The sequence below is a fragment of the Acipenser ruthenus genome, chromosome 20, assembly GCF_902713425.1.
Source record: "Acipenser ruthenus chromosome 20, fAciRut3.2 maternal haplotype, whole genome shotgun sequence".
NCBI classification, from domain to species: Eukaryota; Metazoa; Chordata; class Actinopteri; order Acipenseriformes; family Acipenseridae; genus Acipenser; species Acipenser ruthenus.
In genome coordinates, this window is record NC_081208.1 from 578,424 (window position 1) to 604,580 (window position 26,157).

At 46.6% G+C, this 26,157-nt stretch overlaps 1 protein-coding gene across 3 annotated transcripts; it reads right to left on the reverse strand.

Moving 5' to 3' along the window:
* Positions 1-1,138: 1,138 nt before the first annotated feature.
* LOC117963600 (mucin-3B-like) lies at positions 1,139-14,166 on the reverse strand. Of its 3 annotated transcripts, XM_058992975.1 has the most exons (9): positions 12,685-14,166; positions 12,385-12,509; positions 11,916-11,980; positions 11,475-11,674; positions 10,901-11,069; positions 4,255-4,422; positions 3,489-3,559; positions 2,960-3,102; positions 1,139-2,246 (listed from the first exon to the last, which is right to left on the reverse strand). In XM_058992975.1, exons 1-9 carry the CDS (start codon positions 13,061-13,063, stop codon positions 2,202-2,204), a joined length of 1,365 nt encoding a protein of 454 aa, XP_058848958.1. In that variant the 5' UTR covers positions 13,064-14,166; the 3' UTR covers positions 1,139-2,201. The 3 variants fall into 3 exon arrangements, 2 of the variants coding, with proteins under 2 accessions (XP_058848958.1, XP_058848959.1); XM_058992976.1 differs by lacking the exons at positions 1,139-2,246; positions 2,960-3,102; positions 3,489-3,559; ... (3 more) ...; positions 12,385-12,509; positions 12,685-14,166 and adding an exon at positions 8,805-10,569 and having other exon boundaries at positions 4,180-4,966; XR_009307834.1 differs by lacking the exons at positions 1,139-2,246; positions 2,960-3,102; positions 3,489-3,559; ... (3 more) ...; positions 12,385-12,509; positions 12,685-14,166 and adding an exon at positions 5,035-10,575 and having other exon boundaries at positions 4,312-4,422.
* Positions 14,167-26,157: the final 11,991 nt, after the last annotated feature.

The window sequence follows — 26,157 nt, forward strand, 5'->3', positions numbered from 1 at the left end:
TGTCTCCAAGGTAATGAAATACTCCTCACAATGTGACCCTAGTGCTTCTTTGATGCGTCTTAATGGGTATACCAGGGGGGTGGGTGTGGCTGGGTGAAACCCCCTCACATGTAAATATAGTTTGTATTTGTGTAAATAGCTTCTTTATTCTGTACCGGTACTCGTTTTCATTCACTTCCATATTCACCGATTAACGGGCATCATTATTCCACCCAACTCACCCAGCAACAGCCTGATCCTTATATTCTTTTTAAAATGTGTTTTAACTTAATCTGATACATGTTCCACAGTGCTCGTTGTCCTTATTAAATGTGTATATTAACCGAACCCAGGAAAGGGTTCATTCTGAGCCTTGATTTGAACGCATGTTCATTTCCATGTGAGAATGTGGATGGAATGGAGGAAACTGTGGGCGTTGATTGGTGGTCCAATCCGTGGATGAGACGTTTAATCTGGAGTCAGGGATGCTGATGTGTGTATAAAAGGCAGCAACTAGCCTGCCTGCTCACTCTGGGGTTTAGGAAGCAGAGCCAATGGAAAGTGGAAAGGTATTTGCAAATAATTTGATTTATGTTGCTTAATAAGTGTGCTGAATAGCATTGCTGTTTCGCTGGCTGCTTGATTTCCGTCCTTTTTGCCTGATTGCTTTGTGGGCTTTTCTGAGTACCCTTAACTAAATACATGTGAAAAGTGCCTTGAAGTGCTACAGAACACTCTTTAATAGTGATGGAAAAAGTGAAGCCTTGTGAATCACTGAGCCCTTTCATCCACTGCTTTGGTAAAAGGTTCACTGTTCTGCATCACATGCCTGTTATGCATTTAGTGCCATCTAATGGTAGATCTGTACAAGCTTTAAAGTCAAGGCAAAGTAGTCGTTTAAACATGCAATAATATATATATATATATATATATATATATATATATATATATATATATATATATATATATATATATATATATATATATATATATCCCATTTGGTCCTGAAAAAGGTTTGCACTGCCAAAACTTTAAAATAAATAAATAAATAAATAAATAAATAAAAACCTTCCATGCCTTGTAAAATAGATACAGAGATAGGAAACTCAACGTCACCAGATTTCTCAAAGGAACGCTCACAGTGCAGTAGTTCAGCTGAGCCGAATGCGCCTTTGCTTCGTGACGCTGTTGGCCTCATTTGGTTCATGTCGGGTCGAACCAGCTGTAGCTTCATACCCATCACAATGTAAACAGAAGGCACAGTAAAAACAAAATTCAATTTCGAGACTCATATTTTTAATGTATTTTTGTTCACGTGTAAAACAGATGGGCACATGCTTGTAAAGCGTCATACACTTGCAAGGTAACACCGTTCTGATTTAGTTACATGTTATAAAGTCAGCATACAGCCGTGCAACATTTTCAACATAGGCAAATGAGGGATTGTGTAATTAAAATAGTGACTTTAATAAGTTCATTTAAAATAGTACTAGAAAGGGACTACAGAGCCACCCATGGTGAAATGCATGTCTTTTTAGAAGTTGTTTAAGACGCTTAATTAAAGCACAAAGTGGTCTAACATTTTCACACGAGCGAGCCAGTTGTTTCTACTGACTACCGAGCAAAAATTGAAATTCTCACACCGTGAGTTTTTCACGCAGGCAGGTACTATAAATGACACATTTACACAACAATGTACGTTTTCAGATATAAAATAAAATAAAACAATCTGTTGCAGTAGAAAACATTATTAGATGTTGAATAAATTAGGGTTAGATAAAGACTGTAGTTCAGTGTTCTATTAATATAAATATACATTCCTCCCAACAGGTTACATGATGTCAGGATCCAGTTAAAATCATGCATGGCGCTTGCGTTAATAAAGCACGGAATATTCAAATGAATGACGTCATGTACTCTCCACGGCTTTTGTCTTTGTTCGCTAAAGCATATATGTAAACAAATAAAAAGAAAATAGAATTAGCAGCTGATTGATGATTGAAATACGACCTTTTTATAGAACTGAATTTTGATTTAGCTTTCAAAAATGTTTCTGACTATTATTCAGAAAGACATCCAACAGGTGGGCTAAAGTGGCATGTTTGGATGTGCAGAATGAATTAGGTTCATATAAATGCATGCTTTTGTTAATGACAAGACAATCTTTTCTTCATATAAATAAATAAGCGTTCTCAGGAGCAGGTAAACAGGAACTCTAATCATTATTGGTCGCTAGAAGGCGTCAGCTCCGGCCTTTTCGTCCTCACCTGTAAAAAAGAGATTTAGTGAGTTTATTCAAAATGTCCAACCTGATTGTATCATTATTCTAAAGCTAGGGTTGTCAAGCCCGGTCCTGGAGGGTGATTCCAGTCCACGTTTAACAGGTACAATGAGATCATTAACTGCTTCAGGGTCTGGATGAAGGTCTAATTGGTTCAATGGATTAGCAATAGCTAGTATCTAGACTCTTGACCGGAGGGTTGTGGGTTCAATCCCCGGTGGGGACACTGCTGCTGTACCCTTGAGCAAGGTACTTTACCTAGATTGCTTCAGTAAAAACCCAACTGTATAAATGGGTAATTGTATGTAAAAATAATGTGATATCTTGTAACAATTGTAAGTCGCCCTGGATAAGTGTGTCTGCTAAGAAATCAATAATAAATAGTATCTGTGTTTAATCACTGGATAACCACGTACAGGTATTGATTGCTATACAGTGCTGTAAAATGCTCACACATGAAAATACAAATAAAAATCTAGCTGGCGGGGTGCACAACGATCAAATCAACGACACAAGAATTTAGAAAAATAATAAAGATTTCAAATGTTTGGTTTTTTTTAAAAATCATATTTCATTTTTCCAAAAACGTATTAGAATGTTGCATTTTCACGTGAACACAGAGAATTTAACCTAGTAAGTGTCTGAGGTTCTGGTTCCAGGTGATGTAATGGGCTAAGCTTCTTTGACCGTGGTACCTACGTCTAGTGAGGTGTCGACGTTTTCCAAGTTAGGTTTGAAAACGCCTGGCGTGAATTCATTGGAGAACATGAGGTTATCACCCATGTTATATCTTCCGGATCTCCCGGAAACTCCTTCAGAGGCTGATGCTGTGGTACCCAAATCTAGAGGCAAAAAAACTAAATGTATTAATTATTATTTATTTCTTTTAGGTCCGCCCATAACTTTACATATGATAATCGAACACAAAATCTGAATTTAAGTAGACAAAATGTTTGGATGTTTGGCTACTCCGGAAAAAAGCTAGGAATTCTCTAAGGGGAAATCACATTTGTATTTCACCCTACGTTTCCTTGATACCCAAAGGTGATGGCTCTTCTAGTTCAGGAAATAATCATGAAACACATTTTCTTTTGGTGCAGTACGGTTTATACATTTTTCTTAAACAGCCAGATCTGTATTCACGAAGTCTACTGTGGTCTCTCTAATGATTTCTCTTGTGCTTATCCGTCAAGCGGTCTTTACAGTCAAGAGTGAAGATCCCTCATACCTGTGTGGGAAAAATTGAAATACTCCTCGTCCAATGAGAACCATCGTCTTGGATGAAGCGCGTTGCTGTTCCTGCAAAGAAAAAGGACAAACTTGCTGAGGACAGACGAGCAGTGTTCCTCACTCCTGGCTCTTTCCAGTCATTCCGTGATCCTTTTCCAGCCAGGCTCTTAATTATTGAACTGAGCAGCCCAGCAGCTTGTTTCAACCAGGTCTAACTGCTCAATCGAAACCCACAGTAGTTGTATAATTGGGTAATTTAGGACCAGGTTGGAATGGACTGAAAGAGCCACAAGGGAGGGACGCTGAACCACAGTACTTGCATAGCGATAGAATTAATGAGGACGCAATACATTTTTTCACTGTTTTGTGTTATGTGCTGCAATGGTTATAATTATTTATTTATTTTTGGGGTGGGGGGTGTAATCTAAACAGCTTTTCTGGAGTGATCATATGTTGCCAGTTTCACTGGGACAGTTTGCTGTTGTGTATGGAGTTGCTGACTGCACCTTTTAAATGTGTATAGTTGTAATATGGGGAACTGGCTGCTGAAGCTCACACACGCAGTGTTAGCCAGTCAAGCCCTGATCTGAGAGCGTGTACAGCAACACAGACACCTCTTCTGTTTGTGTGTTGCCCGTGTTTTTTTCCCATTTCAGTGAGTCCGTTCTGTCGCTTCTTTTTAACTCTCATTATTGTGTATTCAGGTACCTTGCTAAAAACATTCGTCTGGTTTTGACACTCGGCTGACAGGCAGAGAAACCTACCATGGCTCTTTCCTCTTCCTCGCCAGTATTATGACAGCCACTATGAGCACAATGAGGAGAAGCAGAGCAGCTCCGAGCACGCCGAAGAGGACTCCGTAAAACCCAGCCGTCCTCTGATACAGCTCGCAGTGCGTCCCAGTGTACTGCTGGAAGTCTGACACGAAGCACCTGAAAACAAGACACAGACCAAGTCAGCCAGCCAGCTCCTTTCCACTCAACTCTCCCATGTGCTCGGCTCTAAAGCGATCTGCTTATCACAGCCCAAGTCAGCCAGCCAGCTCCTTTCCACTCAACTCTCCCATGTGCTCGGCTCTAAAGCGACCCGCTGATCTCTCACAGGCCAGGAGGACGTTAAAAGATAGGTGCGAGATTGTGGCAAAGTGGTTAGTAAGGGGAACAGGTGTAGCGGTGATGCGGTGCAGGAGTGACAGGCAGACAACGGTAATCCAGTGACAAATGTTTTTATTTATTTTAAATCCTGGTCTAGCGACCGTAAATAATAAGCCCCGGCAATACACAACGATGTGTAGAGCGCGGGGATGAAACGACAGGTTACAGTCCTGAATAACAAAACAAAAACACGTTCACCCGTCCCGGGTGCGTGCAGTCGTGCTGGTGGTGAATGAATACACTTTTTATTCGGTGACAGTTGTGAGGTGGTGATCCGGTTGGTGCTGGCCCACGGCGACAGCTCCGGATGTGCTTTAGCTGTCTGGTGGTTTCAAAACACAGACAGTTATTGTACAGCAATAAACAAACAAAAACACACACACACTCAACTCTTTACAGAGTAATACAGCACTTCACTCTATACCGTCCTTCTCGGTCCTTGGCTTAACCCAAACGAAGGAAAAGAACAGCGTTACCCTGGCCCCTATATGTAATCCCGCATGATATCTAGGTAAACGGTTGCAGCTGCCTTATTACTTGCAGCTGCCCCTTGTTTACCTGTCAAATCAATACGGTCTTACAACAGAGTCTCGCTTCCTTCCAGGCTGACCCACTTTCCGGTCCCGGAAACGAACTGTCAGGCCAGCCCTTCCAGATACTTCTCCTCCCGTTCTTTAGCGCCCTCACAGGTCGGGAGGAAGATTTATCACCAGAACTCATTGTATTTCTGTCACATATCCCACCGCTCAGAGTGGAGCCGAAGGAACACTCGGCTAAATCTACCTTTCCCATTGCTCCCCCCTCCCGGGAAAAATAATCCGCATTTTGGTGGTCTTTCCCCGCACGGTGTACCATATGGTACATGAAGGGCTGCAACGCCAGATACCACCGAGTTATCCGGGCATTGCTGTCCTTCATGGTGCTTAACCACTGGAGTGGGGCGTGGTCTGTGACAAGATCAAATGAGTGTCCCAGCAGGTAGTATCGTAAAGAGTGAGTAGCCCATTTAATGGCCAAACACTCTTTTTCGACTACGGAGTAGTTACGCTCCCGAGGTAACATTTTTTTGCTCAGGTACAATATCGGGTGTTCTACTCCAGCTACTTTTTGGGACAAGACTGCACCCAAACCTACATCCGAGGCGTCGGTGTGGAGGATGAATCTCTTGGTGAAATCTGGGGTAATAAGAGTGGGGGCCTGGCAAAGTTTACGCTTAATCGTATCAAACGCCCCCTGACACTCAGCTGACCATTTAATTAAATTTGGAGCACTCTTTTTGGTGAGGTCGACTAACGGGTTAACCACTGTGGCGTACTCGGGGATGAAGCGGCGGTAATAACCGGCTAAGCCCAGTAGTGACCTCACCTGAGTCTTGGTTTTGGGGATCGCTGCATCAACCAAAGCCTGGATTTTGGTGACCACAGGTTTCACCCTTCCATTTCCCATTACAAATCCCAAATATTGAGTCTCTGTCTTGGCAAACGCACATTTTCTCAAGTTAGCTGTCAGCCGGGCTGCCCTTAGAGACTGAAGAACGGCTGCAACCCTAGCCAAATGCTCTCGCCAGGTGGAGCTGTAAATCACCACGTCATCAATATACGCTGCTGCATATTCATGATGTGGGCGTAAAACCTGGTCCATCAGTCTCTGAAAGGCAGCGGGCGCACCATGTAGCCCAAACGGCATGGTTTTAAAGTGGAACAGCCCCTCTGGTGTTGAAAATGCGGTTTTCTCTCTGGAGCTGCGGGTTAGAGGGATTTGCCAGTATCCCTTCGTCAGGTCCAGAGTGGAAATAAACCTCGCTTTTCCCAGTCTGTCTAAAAGTTCGTCGACCCGAGGCATGGGATACGCATCGAACTTGGCAATAGCATTCACCTTTCTGAAATCTACGCAGAAGCGGTTGGTGCCGTCCTTCTTAGCCACTATTACAATAGGACTGCACCACTCGCTCCTGGAAGGTTCAATCACTCCAAGCTCGAGCATATCCCGTACCTCTTTGCGAACGCCACTTCGTCGACTTTCCGGGATCCGGTACGGTCTCTCTCGCACTGTGACACCTGGGGGAGAGATAATGTCATATTCAACTAAGTTCGTCCTGCCGGGCACATCAGAAAAAACATCGCTGAACTCCTCAATAAGCTTACGCAGCTCTCTTTGCTGATCCGGAACTAATTGTTCCCCCATCGAAATCGCTCTTGTGCTCGGGGTCTCTGGACAGGGACCTAAATCATCCTCCATATTGCCTGGGGCTATAAATAAGACCTCTCTTGCCTGCCAGGGCTTCAACAAATTAATGTGGTAAATTTCACGTTCATTCCGGCGATCGGGCTGTCTAATTTCATAATTTACTTTCCCTATAGCCCGAATCACCTCATACGGCCCCTGCCATTTAGCACACAGTTTTGACTCTGATGAGGGAAGTAGCAGCATTACCTTGTCCCCTGGTCGAAAGGTTCGAATCCGTGCATTTTTGTTATAATGCTGCTCTTGTCGGTGCTGAGCCGATCTGAGGTTGTCTTGGGCCAAACGACCGACCAAATCCAGGCGATCTCGGAGTAGGAGCACATACTTCACTACATTTTTAGACGAGCCTTTGTGCTCCTCCCACCCCTCTCTCAGCAGGTCGAGAATGCCGCGAGGCTGCCGGCCGTACAGGAGCTCAAAGGGGGAGAACCCCGTTGAACTCTGCGGCACTTCTCTCACTGCAAAAAGGAGGTAGGGGAGAAGTGATGCCCAATGTTTCTGCTCTTGTGTCACAAATCGCCTCAGCATCGACTTTAAGGTCTGATTAAAACGTTCCACCAGACCGTCCGATTGTGGATGATAAACGGACGTCCTGATGGGACGTATTTTTAATATTTTGTACACCTGCTGTAACGTATTGGACAAAAAGTTAGTTCCGTGATCGGTCAAAATCTCCTTGGGGATCCCTACTCTGGCCATAATCTGTGCTAACTCGGTGGCTATTGCAGCGGCACTAGTGGACCTCAATGGAACTGCCTCCGGGTATCGCGTTGCATAATCCACCACTACTAAAATGTGCGTATACCCGGAGTCAGAAGGTAGCAAAGGGCCGACTATGTCCATTGCAATGCGCTCGAAAGGAGTGGAAATAATCGGCAGTGGGACCAAAGGGGCGGGGCGCACTCGACCCGGCGCTACTCGCTGGCAGTCTGGGCAGGTGGCTACATATCTCGACACATCAGTATGAAGACCTACCCAATAGAATCGAGCCAATATCCGTTCCCTCGTCTTCTCGGCTCCGAGGTGCCCCGCAAAAGGGATATCATGCGCCAGCCTCATGACCTCGGTCCGACAAGACGGGGGAACCAACAATTGTGTTACAGGCTGTCCTGTGCCCGCGGCTAGGTTTACCCTATATAGTAATTGCCCCTTGATACTGAAATGTGGATATACTAGCGCCCCAGCGCCGTCAACATCCTTACCTTCAATGGACCGGACCTGCCCCCAAGCGTGCACCAGTGACGGGTCGTTTTGTTGGCCCCACACTAGGTCCGCGCTTGAGTACCACGGGTCCGGTACATTGAGAGGGGCTGGAATAACCTCTGCTCTAGTCGGTCCAGTAACCTCGCTCTCTCGGTCACACTGCGTTCCCACTCCCTTCGACTGGCGTTTGTTACCATTGCAGCACTCTCCCACCAGACCCCAGCCTTGTCTCACAAATGCTCCCTCCCATTTCGCGGTCCGTCTCTCCTTATTTGTTTTTCTAGGACGGAAAAGAGGGGAAAACATTTCAGTGTGAAAAGGAAACACATCACCAATTCGTTCCTCTTTTTTTTTTTTTTCTGCCACGTTTACGTGTGTGGCTGAGACTGCCATTGTTTGCATCAATTCTTTGAATTTTGGCCAGTCTCGACCCAGAATAACTGGGTGTGGCAACCTTTCCGCCACCCCGACTACAAGGTGACGTTTTATCGGTCCTACCGATAAATATACTTTTAATGTGGGGTATGCCGCCGTGTCTCCATGGATACAGGAGATGGCCACCTGACCTCGTGGCCGCCACGACACACCGCCCAGGAGAGCTGTCCTAATCAAGGTTTGCTCACACCCTGTGTCCACTAATGCGTGGGTTTTCACATTCCCTAACACAACATTAATCAAACAAGGCCCCTCCCGACCATATTCCCCACGCTTACCAGTTTCAGGTGCCCAATTGCACGCGGCCACGTCACACTCCATGGCAGCGGGGCATGACCTGGCCAGATGTCCCGGCTGGTGGCACCTAAAACAGATAGGAGGGACAGAGGGGGCATAGGTCAGAAATCTGTCCCGCTGCTGGTATGGCAACGGGGCAGGGGCAGCACCTCTACCCCAGCTGGGGGCCAACCTTGGTCTCCATGGGGGGGAGGCAAGGGGGCCCAATGGGGTCGGTGCTCTGGGAGGTCTGGGTCCCTGGAACGTGGGGGGTGGTGGTGGTGGTGTTGGAGGAGAGGGAGGGAGAGGTCTGCTGCTCCGAAGGGCAGGGGCCGACAGGATCCCGATCCGGGCAGAGGTCAGGGAGTCCTCGAAGTCTTCGGCCAGTTTGACCGCCTCCTCCAGGGTGTCGGGGTTGTGGCGCCGTATCCACGCCTGGGTTTCGGCGCCGACCACATGGCAGAATTGCTCTACCACAATGGCTTCCCCCATCTGCTGGGCGGTCTTCTTCCCGGGGGTCAGCCAATGCACCATGTGGTCGCACAACCGCTCTGCAACCACCCTGGGGCGTGTCTCCGGGGCTCTCCGGTACTCCCTAAATCGCGCCCGGTGGGTCTCCGTGGTGATGTTCAGCCGGCGGAGGATAGCCTGCTTGACCAAGTCATAATCGGTGGCGTGATGGTCGCTCATGGCTTGGTAGGCTGCCTGAGCCTCCCCAATCAGGCAGGGTCCCAACTGGCTGGCCCAGAACTCCCGCGGCCAAGCCGCCGCGGTAGCCAGCCGCTCGAACGCCACCAAATACGCCTCCGGGTCATCCTCCGCCGACATCTTCATTGCCCGTGCCTTCGGGGGCGACATCAGCGGTGTTGTGGTAGGGGTCGTCGCTGCAGCAACGGCCAGCCCTACCCGTTCAATGAGCGCCGTGTAGCGCTCCTCCCTCCTTCTCTCCTCTGCGTCGCGCCTGCTCTCCAGCGCCTGCAGCAGCTCCGCCAGTGCGTTGCGGTCCATGATCCCGTAGTCTGACACCACGTGTGGCAAAGTGGTTAGTAAGGGGAACAGGTGTAGCGGTGATGCGGTGCAGGAGTGACAGGCAGACAACGGTAATCCAGTGACAAATGTTTTTATTTATTTTAAATCCTGGTCTAGCGACCGTAAATAATAAGCCCCGGCAATACACAACGATGTGTAGAGCGCGGGGATGAAACGACAGGTTACAGTCCTGAATAACAAAACAAAAACACGTTCACCCGTCCCGGGTGCGTGCAGTCGTGCTGGTGGTGAATGAATACACTTTTTATTCGGTGACAGTTGTGAGGTGGTGATCCGGTTGGTGCTGGCCCACGGCGACAGCTCCGGATGTGCTTTAGCTGTCTGGTGGTTTCAAAACACAGACAGTTATTGTACAGCAATAAACAAACAAAAACACACACACACTCAACTCTTTACAGAGTAATACAGCACTTCACTCTATACCGTCCTTCTCGGTCCTTGGCTTAACCCAAACGAAGGAAAAGAACAGCGTTACCCTGGCCCCTATATGTAATCCCGCATGATATCTAGGTAAACGGTTGCAGCTGCCTTATTACTTGCAGCTGCCCCTTGTTTACCTGTCAAATCAATACGGTCTTACAACAGAGTCTCGCTTCCTTCCAGGCTGACCCACTTTCCGGTCCCGGAAACGAACTGTCAGGCCAGCCCTTCCAGATACTTCTCCTCCCGTTCTTTAGCGCCCTCACAGGTCGGGAGGAAGATTTATCACCAGAACTCATTGTATTTCTGTCACAGAGATCCAAAAACATTTGCAGACTAACACAACGAAGAAGGGCTTTTTATGGGTTTTTAATAAGTATATAAAGTTTAATGTCATAAAAAGGCCGGTCTGTTACAATAGAAAAAAAAAACTTCAGCACGTAAAACATCTATGGATGTAACGCATGCAGTGGTAGTGTAATCTCGAAGACACTGAGGAAGGCTTCTTGTCGAAGAATTGAACTTCTCATTCTGACTGCAAACATGAGCCCTGTATCGATGTGATAGATCAGATGATCCCTAGCGAGGGACGTGCCCCACACGTTAGAAGGTAAAGCATTGCTCTTACGTGCACACTGGTCCTTGTGGCCGATTGTAGCAGCTGCCTTTGTAAGAGCAGTAATCGGCTATTCTGCCGCAGGGTCCCACGCATGTCAGACTTTCATTGACGACTTCGATTGTGTAGTTTGCGTAATTTAGACTGCATTTGTCAACGAAGGGTTTCAATTCTGTGATGTCTAGGAAAGAAAGAATAAAAAAGTAATTAAACCAAACCTGTGAACCTGCGACCCGCCCCCGCGCACTGCAAGCAAGCATCTTGACCACAATGCAAAAGAGCCGGGCTCGTCTGCATTCCTGGCTGCACAGCTTTAAAACTCATCTCGCTGCCAGGGGGCGGTACAGAATCCGTAACGGCAGTGCCACACCTGACACTGCCCATTACACATACATGTCACGTTTCACTCGTCAGTTATTTGGCTAACCTTACTCATTGCATCCTCGATATATGAGCACTGACTTTGATGGAGGTAAAAGTTCACATTGATCTTACAGTAAGAGTGCTCTCTGTTTTCTTATAATAAAGAACACAGGACCAGTCACCTGACCTGAGCTGCTGCACCACACAGTGAAGCAGTACTTACTTGTTATAGCTGGGGTTTCTCCAGTGGTGTTTAGCAGATTTACTGGTGCGTTAACAGCAGCACTCAGGTTACGGAGATTGGTCGTGTCGTTTAAAATCGAATTTAACACAGCCACTAATTGATTGTTAAGGTACTGTATCTCTGAGTCCTGGTTGGGGTAGTTGTATGTCACTAAACTTTCTGTAACAATGCTGCCATTCCTGCAAAGACAAAGAATAAGCAATAAACATATATTAGCTACTACAGTACCATGCAAATTAGTATCCAGGTACATTCGATACTTGTAGGAGAGTTGTCGTTCGATTGATTGTTAAAGAGAAGGAGGTTTTAAAATGAAAGGGGAATTAAGCTGCAATCGAATCTGAACTTCGTGTGAGACGATGTGTGGAAGTGTGATGCAAGCTCATGAACGCGTTTTTTAAACTAGAAAGTGGAACTTACCTGAAACCAGTGATTATCACTTGTTTGAAGTTTTGTGGAGATGCCTGCCTACACAGTCTTTCGAGCTGCAAAATAAATACATTCATAAATACATTTAAAAAAAAAACACACAACAGGGAAAAATCATTTTGCACATGGAATAAATCATCCTATTCATTTTCATAATGCACTGGAGTGTGCTGCGGTGTAAATCATGGAAAACAAATGGGGGCCCGGGGTCCTGAGGTGTTCCTGGTCAGAGGGATTCTGCAGACCCACTAGTACCTCCCAATTCCTTTACCTTAGCATGAGAATTGTTAACATAACTACCCCTTTCTCTAACTCTATACAAAGAAGTATGTTCTTTACATAGCCCAGATGTTACCAGTGAACAAATAAACGAATACATCTTCATCTCAAGCTCCTCTTTGCACAAGTTGGAATTGAAATGAAAAAGTAAATAAATGATCCTAAACCTTCTCTGGCTTACCTCGGGTTTTATCATTCGAACATACTGCTGGTAGAGGTCAGATGAAGGGTCTGTCAGACTGGAATTAAAGGACTTGTTTATACTCAGAGAAACGCTCACGTTTCTTGTCGGCACAGTTTTCTTATCTGTAAGTCATAATGAGAAAAGATCACTACGCGAAAAAAAAACATCTTACGAAATAGGATTATAAAAAAAACAGAAACCAGACAACTTTTAACAGATTAATTAGACAATAATAGGAAGAGCAAACCCAGGCCCACCCATAACATTATATAAAAATTCATCTGAAAAAAATCTTACCTATAACAACTGTGGTTTCATTCTGCCCATTAATGCAGTTTTTTCCTTCTGTGAACTCAAGGCAGTTACATTGACATTGTCCAGATGTTTCATTGTAGACACAAGGAGCCCCATTGCAGTCGCAGTCCGACTCACTGCACAGTTTTTTAGTTGTTGCTTGGGTGACGGTTGTTGTCGAAGGGGCTGCTGTTGTCAAAGTCCCTGCAGTTGAAGCAGACGTCGAGGTAAAGGGCGTTTTATGAGCTGCGTCTGTAGAGGAAGTACTTAAAGGAACTAAAGTGACAGGATGTGACATTGAAGTGGACTGTGAAGCCGTTTCTGCAGTAGAATGCGGTGTAGAACTCACTTCTGGAGTGGTGGCACCATGTGTAGAGGGCATACCTGAAGGTCCTTTGGAGACTGGATGGGTTGTGAAGTTTGAAGCTGTTGAAGCTTCCCAAGTTGTGTTGGAGTGAGATGCGGGTGTTGTAAAGGATGTTGCGTTTGATTCAGTTGATGATGTTTCTGCAGTTGAATGTGGAGTAGAACTCACTTCTGGAGAGGTGGCACCATGTGTAGAGGGCTCAGCTGAAGGTCCTTCAGTTACTGGATGGGTTGTGAAGTTTGAAGCTGTTGAAGCTTCCCAAGTTGTGTTGGAGTGAGATGCGGGTGTTGTAAAGGATGTTGCATTTGATTCAGTTGATGACGTTTCTGCAGTGGAATGCGGTTTAGAACTCACTTCTGGAGTGGTGGCACCATGTGTAGAGGGCTCAGCTGAAGGTCCTTCAGTTACTGGATGAGTTGTGAAGTTTGAAGCTGTTGAAGCTTCCGAAGTTGTGTTTGAGTGAGATGCGGGTGTTGTAAAGGATGTTGCATTTGATTCAGTTGATGACGTTTCTGAAGTTGAATGTGGTGTAGAACTCACTTCTGGAGAGGTAGCACCATGTGTAGAGGGCTCAGCTGAAGGTCCTTCTGTGACTGGATGGGTTGTGAAGTTTGAAGCTGTTGAAGCTTCCCAAGTTGTGTTGGAATGAGATGTGGGTGTTGTAAAGGATGTTGCATTTGATTCAGTTGATGACGTTTCTGCAGTTGAATGTGGAGTAGAACTCACTTCTTGAGAGGTGGCACCATGTGTAGAGGGCTCAGCTGAAGGTCCTTCGGTTACTGGATGGGTTGTGAAGTTTGAAGCTGTTGAAGCTTCCCAAGTTGTGTTGGAGTGAGATGCGGGTGTTGTAAAGGATGTTGCATTTGATTCAGTTGATGACGTTTCTGCAGTTGAATGTGGTGTAGAACTCACTTCTGGAGAGGTGGCACCATGTGTAGAGGGCTCAGCTGAAGGTCCTTCGGTGACTGGATGGGTTGTGAAGTTTGAAGCTGTTGAAGCTTCCCAAGTTGTGTTGGAGTGAGATGCGGGTGTTGTAAAGGATGTTGCATTTGATTCAGTTGATGACGTTTCTGCAGTTGAATGTGGTGTAGAACTCACTTCTTGAGAGGTGGCACCATGTGTAGAGGGCCCAGCTGAAGGTCCTTCGGTAACTGGATGGGTTGTGAAGTTTGAAGCTGTTGAAGCTTCCGAAGTTGTGTTGGAGTGAGATGCGGGTGTTGTAAAGGATGTTGCATTTGATTCAGTTGATGACGTTTCTGCAGTGGAATGCGGTGTAGAACTCACTTCTGGAGAGGTGGCACCATGTGTAGAGGGCTCAGCTGAAGGTCCTTCTGTGACTGGATGGGTTGTGAAGTTTGAAGCTGTTGAAGCTTCCCAAGTTGTGTTGGAGTGAGATGTGGGTGTTGTAAAGGATGTTGCATTTGATTCAGTTGATGAAGTTTCTGCAGTTGAATGTGGTGTAGAACTCACTTCTGGAGAGGTGGAACCATGTGTAGAGGGCTCAGCTGAAGGTCCTTCGGTGACTGGATGGGTTGTGAAGTTTGAAGCTGTTGAAGCTTCCCAAGTTGTGTTGGAGTGAGATGCGGGTGTTGTAAAGGCTGTTGCATTTGTTTCAGATGATGAAGTTTCTGCAGTCGAATGTGGTGTAGAACTCACTTCTGGAGTGGTGGCACCATGTGTAGAGTGCTCAGCTGAAGGTCCTTCGGTAACTGGATGGGTTGTGAAGCTTGAAGCTGTTGAAGCTTCCCAAGTTGTGTTGGAGTGAGATGCGGGTGTTGTAAAGGAAGTTGCATTTGATTCAGACGATGATGTTTCTGCAGTCGAATGTGGTGTAGAACTCACTTCCGGAGAGGTGGCACCATGTGTAGAGGGCTCAGCTGAAGGTCCCTCTGTGACTGGATGGGTTGTGAAGTTTGAAGCTGTTGAAGCTTCCCAAGTTGTGTTGGAGTGAGATGTGGGTGTTGTAAAGGATGTTGCATTTGATTCAGTTGATGACGTTTCTGCAGTTGAAAGTGGTGTAGAACTCACTTCTTGAGAGGTGGCACCATGTGTAGAGGGCTCAGCTGAAGGTCCTTCGGTAACTGGATGGGTTGTGAAGTTTGAAGCTGTTGAAGCTTCCGAAGTTGTGTTGGAGTGAGATGCGGGTGTTGTAAAGGCTGTTGCATTTGTTTCAGATGATGAAGTTTCTGCAGTCGAATGTGGTGTAGAACTCACTTCTGGAGTGGTGGCACCATGTGTAGAGGGCTCAGCTGAAGGTCCTTCGGTTACTGGATGGGTTGTGAAGTTTGAAGCTGTTGAAGCTTCCCAAGTTGTGTTGGAGTGAGATGCGGGTGTTGTAAAGGATGTTGCATTTGATTCAGTTGATGAAGTTTCTGCAGTTGAATGTGGTGTAGAACTCACTTCTGGAGAGGTGGCACCATGTGTAGAGTGGTCAGCTGAAGGTCCTTCTGTGACTGGATGGGTTGTGAAGTTTGAAGCTGTTGAAGCTTCCCAAGTTGTGTTGGAGTGAGATGTGGGTGTTGTAAAGGATGTTGCATTTGATTCAGTTGATGACGTTTCTGCAGTTGAATGTGGTGTAGAACTCACTTCTTGAGAGGTGGCACCATGTGTAGAGGGCCCAGCTGAAGGTCCTTCGGTAACTGGATGGGTTGTGAAGTTTGAAGCTGTTGAAGCTTCCGAAGTTGTGTTGGAGTGAGATGCGGGTGTTGTAAAGGCTGTTGCATTTGTTTCAGATGATGAAGTTTCTGCAGTCGAATGTGGTGTAGAACTCACTTCTGGAGTGGTGGCACCATGTGGAGAGGGCACAGCTGAAGGTCCCTCTGTGACTGGATGGGTTGTGAAGTTTGAAGCTGTTGAAGCTTCCCAAGTTGTGTTGGAGTGAGATGCGGGTGTTGTAAAGGATGTTGCATTTGATTCAGTTGATGACGTTTCTGCAGTGGAATGCGGTTTAGAACTCACTTCTGGAGTGGTGGCACCATGTGTAGAGGGCTCAGCTGAAGGTCCTTCGGTTACTGGATGGGTTGTGAAGTTTGAAGCTGTTGAAGCTTCCGAAGTTGTGTTTGAGTGAGATGCGGGTGTTGTAAAGGATGTTGCATTTGATTCAGTTGATGACGTTTCTGCAGTGGAATGCGGTTTAGAACTCACTTCTGGAGTGGTGGCACCATGTGTAGAGGGCTCAGCTGAAGGTCCCTCTGTGACTGGATGGGTTGTGAAGTTTGAAGCTGTTGAAGCTTCCCAAGTTGTGTTGGCGTGAGATGTGGGTGTTGTAAAGGATGTTGCATTTGATTCAGTTGATGACGTTTCTGCAGTTGAATGTGGTGTAGAACTCACTTCTTGAGAGGTGGCACCATGTGTAGAGGGCTCAGCTGAAGGTCCTTCGGTAACTGGATGGGTTGTGAAGTTTGATGCTGTTGAAGATTCCCAAGTTGTGTTGGAGTGAGATGCGGGTGTTGTAAAGGATGTTGCATTTGATTCAGTTGATGACGTTTCTGCAGTGGAATGCGGTTTAGAACTCACTTCTGGAGTGGTGGCACCATGTGTAGAGGGCTCAGCTGAAGGTCCTTCGGTTACTGGATGGGTTGTGAAGTTTGAAGCTGTTGAAGCTTCCGAAGTTGTGTTGGAGTGAGATGCGGGTGTTGTAAAGGATGTTGCATTTGATTCAGTTGATGACGTTTCTGCAGTTGAATGTGGTGTAGAACTCACTTCTGCAGAGGTGTCACCATGTGTAGAGGGCTCAGCTGAAGGTCCCTCTGTGACTGGATGGGTTGTGAAGTTTGAAGCTGTTGAAGCTTCCCAAGTTGTGTTGGAGTGAGATGCGGGTGTTGTAAAGGATGTTGCATTTGATTCAGTTGATGACGTTTCTGCAGTGGAATGCGGTTTAGAACTCACTTCTGGAGTGGTGGCACCACGTGTAGAAGGCTCAGCTGAAGGTCCTTCGGTAACTGGATGGGTTGTGAAGTTTGAAGCTGTTGAAGCTTCCCAAGTTGTGTTGGAGTGAGATGCGGGTGTTGTAAAGGATGTTGCATTTGATTCAGTTGATGACGTTTCTGCAGTGGAATGCGGTTTAGAACTCACTTCTGGAGTGGTGGCACCATGTGTAGAGGGCTCAGCTGAAGGTCCTTCAGTTACTGGATGAGTTGTGAAGTTTGAAGCTGTTGAAGATTCCCAAGTTGTGTTGGAGTGAGATGCGGGTGTTGTAAAGGATGTTGCATTTGATTCAGTTGATGGCGTTTCTTCAGTTGAATGTGGAGTAGAACTCAGTTCTGGAGAGGTGGCACCATGTGTAGAGGGCTCAGCTGAAGGTCCTTCGGTGACTGGATGGGTTGTGAAGTTTGAAGCTGTTGAAGCTTCCCAAGTTGTGTTGGAGTGAGATGAGGGTGTTGTAAAGGCTGTTGCATTTGTTTCAGATGATGAAGTTTCTGCAGTCGAATGTGGTGTAGAACTCACTTCTGGAGTGGTGGCACCATGTGTAGAGTGCTCAGCTGAAGGTCCTTCGGTTACTGGATGGGTTGTGAAGTTTGAAGCTGTTGAAGCTTCCCAAGTTGTTTTGGAGTGAGATGTGGGTGTTGTAAAGGCTGTTGCATTTAATTCAGTTGATGACGTTTCTGCAGTTGAATGTGGTGTAGAACTCACTCCTGGAGAGGTGGCACCATGTGTAGAGGGCTCAGCTGAAGGTCCTTCGGTGACAGGATGGGTTGTGAAGTTTGAAGCTGTTGAAGCTTCCCAAGTTGTGTTGGAGTGAGATGCGGGTGTTGTAAAGGATGTTGCATTTGATTCAGTTGATGACTTTTCTGCAGTTGAATGTGGAGTAGAACTCACTTCTGGAGTGGTGGCACCATGTGTAGAGGGCTCAGCTGAAGGTCCTTCGGTGACCGGATGGGTTGTGAAGTTTGAAGCTGTTGAAGCTTCCCAAGTTGTGTTGGAGTGAGATGCGGGTGTTGTAAAGGATGTTGCATTTGATTCAGAAGATGATGTTTCTGCCGTCGAATGTGGTGTAGAACTCACTTCTGCAGAGGTGGCACCATGTGTAGAGGGCTCAGCTGAAGGTCCTTCGGTAACTGGATGGGTTGTGAAGTTTGAAGCTGTTGAAGCTTCCCAAGTTGTGTTGGAGTGAGATGCGGGTGTTGTAAAGGATGTTGCATTTGATTCAGTTGATGACGTTTCTGCAGTGGAATGCGGTTTAGAACTCACTTCTGGAGTGGTGGCACCATGTGTAGTGGGCTCAGCTGTAGGTCCCTCTGTGACTGGATGGGTTGTGAAGTTTGAAGCTGTTGAAGCTTCCCAAGTTGTGTTGGAGTGAGATGTGGGTGTTGTAAAGGATGTTGCATTTGATTCAGTTGATGACGTTTCTGCAGTTGAATGTGGTGTAGAACTCACTTCTTGAGAGGTGGCACCATGTGTAGAGGGCTCAGCTGAAGGTCCTTCGGTAACTGGATGGGTTGTGATGTTTGATGCTGTTGAAGCTTCCCAAGTTGTGTTGGAGTGAGATGCGGGTGTTGTAAAGGATGTTGCATTTGATTCAGTTGATGACGTTTCTGCAGTTGAATGTGGTGTAGAACTCACTTCTTGAGAGGTGGCACCATGTGTAGAGGGCTCAGCTGAAGGTCCTTCGGTTACTGGATGGGTTGTGAAGTTTGAAGCTGTTGAAGCTTCCCAAGTTGTGTTGGAGTGAGATGCGGGTGTTGTAAAGGATGTTGCATTTGATTCAGTTGATGACGTTTCTGCAGTTGAATGTGGTGTAGAACTCACTTCTGCAGAGGTGGCACCATGTGTAGAGGGCTCAGCTGAAGGTCCCTCTGTGACTGGATGGGTTGTGAAGTTTGAAGCTGTTGAAGCTTCCCAAGTTGTGTTGGAGTGAGATGCGGGTGTTGTAAAGGATGTTGCATTTGATTCAGTTGATGACGTTTCTGCAGTGGAATGCGGTTTAGAACTCACTCCTGGAGTGGTGGCACCACGTGTAGAAGGCTCAGCTGAAGGTCCTTCGGTAACTGGATGGGTTGTGAAGTTTGAAGCTGTTGAAGCTTCCCAAGTTGTGTTGGAGTGAGATGCGGGTGTTGTAAAGGATGTTGCATTTGATTCAGTTGATGACGTTTCTGCAGTGGAATGCGGTTTAGAACTCCCTTCTGGAATGGTGGCACCATGTGTAGAGGGCTCAGCTGAAGGTCCTTCAGTTACTGGATGAGTTCTGAAGTTTGAAGCTGTTGAAGATTCCCAAGTTGTGTTGGAGTGAGATGCGGGTGTTGTAAAGGATGTTGCATTTGATTCAGTTGATGACGTTTCTTCAGTTGAATGTGGAGTGGAACTCAGTTCTGGAGAGGTGGCACCATGTGTAGAGGGCTCAGCTGAAGGTCCTTCGGTGACTGGATGGGTTGTGAAGTTTGAAGCTGTTGAAGCTTCCCAAGTTGTGTTGGAGTGAGATGCGGGTGTTGTAAAGGCTGTTGCATTTGTTTCAGATGATGAAGTTTCTGCAGTCGAATGTGGTGTAGAACTCACTTCTGGAGTGGTGGCACCATGTGTAGAGTGCTCAGCTGAAGGTCCTTCGGTTACTGGATGGGTTGTGAAGTTTGAAGCTGTTGAAGCTTCCCAAGTTGTGTTGGAGTGAGATGTGGGTGTTGTAAAGGATGTTGCATTTGATTCAGTTGATGACGTTTCTGCAGTTGAATGTGGAGTAGAACTCACTTCTGGAGAGGTGGCACCATGTGTAGAGTGGTCAGCTGAAGGTCCTTCTGTGACTGGATGGGTTGTGAAGTTTGAAGCTGTTGAAGCTTCCCAAGTTGTGTTGGAGTGAGATGCGGGTGTTGTAAAGGATGTTGCATTTGATTCAGTTGCTGACGTTTCTGCAGTTGAATGTGGAGTAGAACTCACTTCTGGAGAGGTGGCACCATGTGTAGAGTGGTCAGCTGAAGGTCCTTCTGTGACTGGATGGGTTGTGAAGTTTGAAGCTGTTGAAGCTTCCCAAGTTGTGTTGGAGTGAGATGTGGGTGTTGTAAAGGATGTTGCATTTGATTCAGTTGATGAAGTTTCTGCAGTTGAATGTGGTGTAGAACTCACTTCTGGAGAGGTGGCACCATGTGTAGAGGGCTCAGCTGAAGGTCCTTCGGTGACTGGATGGGTTGTGAAGTTTGAAGCTGTTGAAGCTTCCCAAGTTGTGTTGGAGTGAGATGCGGGTGTTGTAAAGGATGTTGCATTTGATTCAGTTGATGACGTTTCTGCAGTGGAATGCGGTTTAGAACTCACTTCTGGAGTGGTGGCACCATGTGTAGAGGGCTCAGCTGAAGGTCCCTCTGTGACTGGATGGGTTGTGAAGTTTGAAGCTGTTGAAGCTTCCCAAGTTGTGTTGGAGTGAGATGTGGGTGTTGTAAAGGATGTTGCATTTGATTCAGTTGATGACGTTTCTGCAGTTGAATGTGGTGTAGAACTCACTTCTTGAGAGGTGGCACCATGTGTAGAGGGCTCAGCTGAAGGTCCTTCGGTAACTGGATGGGTTGTGAAGTTTGATGCTGTTGAAGATTCCCAAGTTGTGTTGGAGTGAGATGCGGGTGTTGTAAAGGATGTTGCATTTGATTCAGTTGATGACGTTTCTGCAGTGGAATGCGGTTTAGAACTCACTTCTGGAGTGGTGGCACCATGTGTAGAGGGCTCAGCTGAAGGTCCTTCGGTTACTGGATGGGTTGTGAAGTTTGAAACTGTTGAAGCTTCCCAAGTTGTGTTGGAGTGAGATGCGGGTGTTGTAAAGGATGTTGCATTTGATTCAGTTGATGACGTTTCTGCAGTTGAATGTGGTGTAGAACTCACTTCTGCAGAGGTGGCACCATGTGTAGAGGGCTCAGCTGAAGGTCCTTCAGTTACTGGATGGGTTGTGAAGTTTGAAGCTGTTGAAGCTTCCCAAGTTGTGTTGGAGTGAGATGCGGGTGTTGTAAAGGATGTTGCATTTGATTCAGTTGATGACGTTTCTGCAGTGGAATGCGGTTTAGAACTCACTTCTGGAGTGGTGGCACCACGTGTAGAAGGCACAGCTGAAGGTCCTTCGGTAACTGGATGGGTTGTGAAGTTTGAAGCTGTTAAAGCTTCCCAAGTTGTGTTGGAGTGAGATGCGGGTGTTGTAAAGGATGTTGCATTTGATTCAGTTGATGACGTTTCTGCAGTGGAATGCGGTTTAGAACTCACTTCTGGAGTGGTGGCACCATGTGTAGAGGGCTCAGCTGAAGGTCCTTCAGTTACTGGATGAGTTCTGAAGTTTGAAGCTGTTGAAGATTCCCAAGTTGTGTTGGAGTGAGATGCGGGTGTTGTAAAGGATGTTGCATTTGATTCAGTTGATGACGTTTCTTCAGTTGAATGTGGAGTGGAACTCAGTTCTGGAGAGGTGGCACCATGTGTAGAGGGCTCAGCTGAAGGTCCTTCGGTGACTGGATGGGTTGTGAAGTTTGAAGCTGTTGAAGCTTCCCAAGTTGTGTTGGAGTGAGATGCGGGTGTTGTAAAGGCTGTTGCATTTGTTTCAGATGATGAAGTTTCTGCAGTCGAATGTGGTGTAGAACTCACTTCTGGAGTGGTGGCACCATGTGTAGAGTGCTCAGCTGAAGGTCCTTCGGTTACTGGATGGGTTGTGAAGTTTGAAGCTGTTGAAGCTTCCCAAGTTGTGTTGGAGTGAGATGTGGGTGTTGTAAAGGATGTTGCATTTAATTCAGTTGATGACGTTTCTGCAGTTGAATGTGGTGTAGAACTCACTTCTGCAGAGGTGGCACCATGTGTAGAGGGCTCAGCTGAAGGTCCTTCTGTGACTGGATGGGTTGTGAAGTTTGAAGCTGTTGAAGCTTCCCAAGTTGTGTTGGAGTGAGATGCGGGTGTTGTAAAGGATGTTGCATTTGATTCAGTTGATGACGTTTCTGCAGTTGAATGTGGAGTAGAACTCACTTCTGGAGAGGTGGCACCATGTGTAGAGTGGTCAGCTGAAGGTCCTTCTGTGACTGGATGGGTTGTGAAGTTTGAAGCTGTTGAAGCTTCCCAAGTTGTGTTGGAGTGAGATGCGGGTGTTGTAAAGGATGTTGCATTTGATTCAGTTGATGAAGTTTCTGCAGTTGAATGTGGTGTAGAACTCACTTCTGGAGAGGTGGCACCATGTGTAGAGGGCTCAGCTGAAGGTCCTTCGGTGACTGGATGGGTTGTGAAGTTTGAAGCTGTTGAAGCTTCCCAGGTTGTGTTGGAGTGAGATGAGGGTGTTGTAAAGGCTGTTGCATTTGTTTCAGATGATGAAGTTTCTGCAGTCGAATGTGGTGTAGAACTCACTTCTGGAGTGGTGGCACCATGTGTAGAGTGCTCAGCTGAAGGTCCTTCGGTTACTGGATGGGTTGTGAAGTTTGATGCTGTTGAAGCTTCCCAAGTTGTGTTGGAGTGAGATGCGGGTGTTGTAAAGGATGTTGCATTTGATTCAGTTGATGACGTTTCTGCAGTTGAATGTGGTGTAGAACTCACTTCTTGAGAGGTGGCACCATGTGTAGAGGGCTCAGCTGAAGGTCCTTCGGTAACTGGATGGGTTGTGAAGTTTGATGCTGTTGAAGCTTCCCAAGTTGTGTTGGAGTGAGATGCGGGTGTTGTAAAGGATGTTGCATTTGATTCAGTTGATGACGTTTCTGCAGTGGAATGCGGTTTAGAACTCACTTCTGGAGTGGTGGCACCATGTGTAGAGGGCTCAGCTGAAGGTCCTTCGGTTACTGGATGGGTTGTGAAGTTTGAAGCTGTTGAAGCTTCCCAAGTTGTGTTGGAGTGAGATGCGGGTGTTGTAAAGGATGTTGCATTTGATTCAGTTGATGACGTTTCTGCAGTTGAATGTGGTGTAGAACTCACTTCTGCAGAGGTGGCACCATGTGTAGAGGGCTCAGCTGAAGGTCCCTCTGTGACTGGATGGGTTGTGAAGTTTGAAGCTGTTGAAGCTTCCCAAGTTGTGTTGGAGTGAGATGCGGGTGTTGTAAAGGATGTTGCATTTGATTCAGTTGATGACGTTTCTGCAGTGGAATGCGGTTTAGAACTCACTCCTGGAGTGGTGGCACCACGTGTAGAGGGCTCAGCTGAAGGTCCTTCGGTAACTGGATGGGTTGTGAAGTTTGAAGCTGTTGAAGCTTCCCAAGTTGTGTTGGAGTGAGATGCGGGTGTTGTAAAGGATGTTGCATTTGATTCAGTTGATGACGTTTCTGCAGTGGAATGCGGTTTAGAACTCACTTCTGGAGTGGTGGCACCATGTGTAGAGGGCTCAGCTGAAGGTCCTTCAGTTACTGGATGAGTTCTGAAGTTTGAAGCTGTTGAAGATTCCCAAGTTGTGTTGGAGTGAGATGCGGGTGTTGTAAAGGATGTTGCATTTGATTCAGTTGATGACGTTTCTGCAGTTGAATGTGGTGTAGAACTCACTTCTGCAGAGGTGGCACCATGTGTAGAGGGCTCAGCTGAAGGTCCCTCTGTGACTGGATGGGTTGTGAAGTTTGAAGCTGTTGAAGCTTCCCAAGTTGTGTTGGAGTGAGATGCGGGTGTTGTAAAGGATGTTGCATTTGATTCAGTTGATGACGTTTCTGCAGTGGAATACGGTTTAGAACTCACTTCTGGAGTGGTGGCACCACGTGTAGAAGGCTCAGCTGAAGGTCCTTCGGTAACTGGATGGGTTGTGAAGTTTGAAGCTGTTGAAGCTTCCCAAGTTGTGTTGGAGTGAGATGCGGGTGTTGTAAAGGATGTTGCATTTGATTCAGTTGATGACGTTTCTGCAGTGGAATGCGGTTTAGAACTCACTTCTGGAGTGGTGGCACCATGTGTAGAGGGCTCAGCTGAAGGTCCTTCAGTTACTGGATGAGTTCTGAAGTTTGAAGCTGTTGAAGATTCCCAAGTTGTGTTGGAGTGAGATGCGGGTGTTGTAAAGGATGTTGCATTTGATTCAGTTGATGACGTTTCTGCAGTTGAATGTGGTGTAGAACTCACTTCTGCAGAGGTGGCACCATGTGTAGAGGGCTCAGCTGAAGGTCCCTCTGTGACTGGATGGGTTGTGAAGTTTGAAGCTGTTGAAGCTTCCCAAGTTGTGTTGGAGTGAGATGCGGGTGTTGTAAAGGATGTTGCATTTGATTCAGTTGATGACGTTTCTGCAGTGGAATACGGTTTAGAACTCACTTCTGGAGTGGTGGCACCACGTGTAGAAGGCTCAGCTGAAGGTCCTTCGGTAACTGGATGGGTTGTGAAGTTTGAAGCTGTTGAAGCTTCCCAAGTTGTGTTGGAGTGAGATGCGGGTGTTGTAAAGGATGTTGCATTTGATTCAGTTGATGACGTTTCTGCAGTGGAATGCGGTTTAGAACTCACTTCTGGAGTGGTGGCACCATGTGTAGAGGGCTCAGCTGAAGGTCCCTCTGTGACTGGATGGGTTGTGAAGTTTGAAGCTGTTGAAGCTTCCCAAGTTGTGTTGGAGTGAGATGTGGGTGTTGTAAAGGATGTTGCATTTGATTCAGTTGATGACGTTTCTGCAGTTGAATGTGGTGTAGAACTCACTTCTGGAGAGGTGGCACCATGTGTAGAGGGCTCAGCTGAAGGTCCTTCGGTGACTGGATGGGTTGTGAAGTTTGAAGCTGTTGAAGCTTCCCAAGTTGTGTTGGAGTGAGATGTGGGTGTTGTAAAGGATGTTGCATTTGATTCAGTTGATGAAGTTTCTGCAGTTGAATGTGGTGTAGAACTCACTTCTGGAGAGGTGGCACCATTTGTAGAGGGCTCAGCTGAAGGTCCTTCGGTGACTGGATGGGTTGTGAAGTTTGAAGCTGTTGAAGCTTCCCAAGTTGTGTTGGAGTGAGATGCGGGTGTTGTAAAGGATGTTGCATTAGATTCAGTTGATGACTTTTCTGCAGTTGAATGTGGAGTAGAACTCACTTCTGGAGTGGTGGCACCATGTGTAGAGGGCTCAGCGGAAGGTCCTTCGGTGACCGGATGGGTTGTGAAGTTTGAAGCTGTTGAAGCTTCCCAAGTTGTGTTGGAGTGAGATGCGGGTGTTGTAAAGGATGTTGCATTTGATTCAGTTGATGACGTTTCTGCAGTGGAATGCGGTTTAGAACTCACTTCTGCAGAGGTGGCACCATGTGTAGAGGGCTCAGCTGAAGGTCCTTCGGTTACTGGATGGGTTGTGAAGTTTGAAGCTGTTGAAGCTTCCCAAGTTGTGTTGGAGTGAGATGCGGGTGTTGTAAAGGATGTTGCATTAGATTCAGTTGATGACGTTTCTGCAGTTGAATGTGGTGTAGAACTCACTTCTGCAGAGGTGGCACCATGTGTAGAGGGCTCAGCTGAAGGTCCCTCTGTGACTGGATGGGTTGTGAAGTTTGAAGCTGTTGAAGCTTCCCAAGTTGTGTTGGAGTGAGATGCGGGTGTTGTAAAGGATGTTGCATTTGATTCAGTTGATGACGTTTCTGCAGTGGAATGCGGTTTAGAACTCACTTCTGGAGTGGTGGCACCACGTGTAGAAGGCTCAGCTGAAGGTCCTTCGGTAACTGGATGGGTTGTGAAGTTTGAAGCTGTTGAAGCTTCCCAAGTTGTGTTGGAGTGAGATGCGGGTGTTGTAAAGGATGTTGCATTTGATTCAGTTGATGACGTTTCTGCAGTGGAATGCGGTTTAGAACTCACTTCTGGAGTGGTGGCACCATGTGTAGAGGGCTCAGCTGAAGGTCCCTCTGTGACTGGATGGGTTGTGAAGTTTGAAGCTGTTGAAGCTTCCCAAGTTGTGTTGGAGTGAGATGTGGGTGTTGTAAAGGATGTTGCATTTGATTCAGTTGATGACGTTTCTGCAGTTGAATGTGGTGTAGAACTCACTTCTTGAGAGGTGGCACCATGTGTAGAGGGCTCAGCTGAAGGTCCTTCGGTAACTGGATGGGTTGTGAAGTTTGAAGCTGTTGAAGATTCCCAAGTTGTGTTGGAGTGAGATGCGGGTGTTGTAAAGGATGTTGCATTTGATTCAGTTGATGACGTTTCTGCAGTGGAATGCGGTTTAGAACTCACTTCTGGAGTGGTGGCACCATGTGTAGAGGGCTCAGCTGAAGGTCCTTCGGTTACTGGATGGGTTGTGAAGTTTGAAGCTGTTGAAGCTTCCCAAGTTGTGTTGGAGT

Coding starts and splice junctions, on each gene's coding strand:
- LOC117963600 (XM_058992975.1), bottom strand. CDS start 13,063: ATGCCCTCTACACATGGTGCCACCACTCCAGAAGTGAGTTCTACACCG. Junction 11,981..12,384: donor TTCGAATGATAAAACCCGAG/GTAAGCCAGAGA, acceptor TTTATTTTGCAG/CTCGAAAGACTGTGTAGGCA. Junction 11,675..11,915: donor GTGATAATCACTGGTTTCAG/GTAAGTTCCACT, acceptor TTGTCTTTGCAG/GAATGGCAGCATTGTTACAG.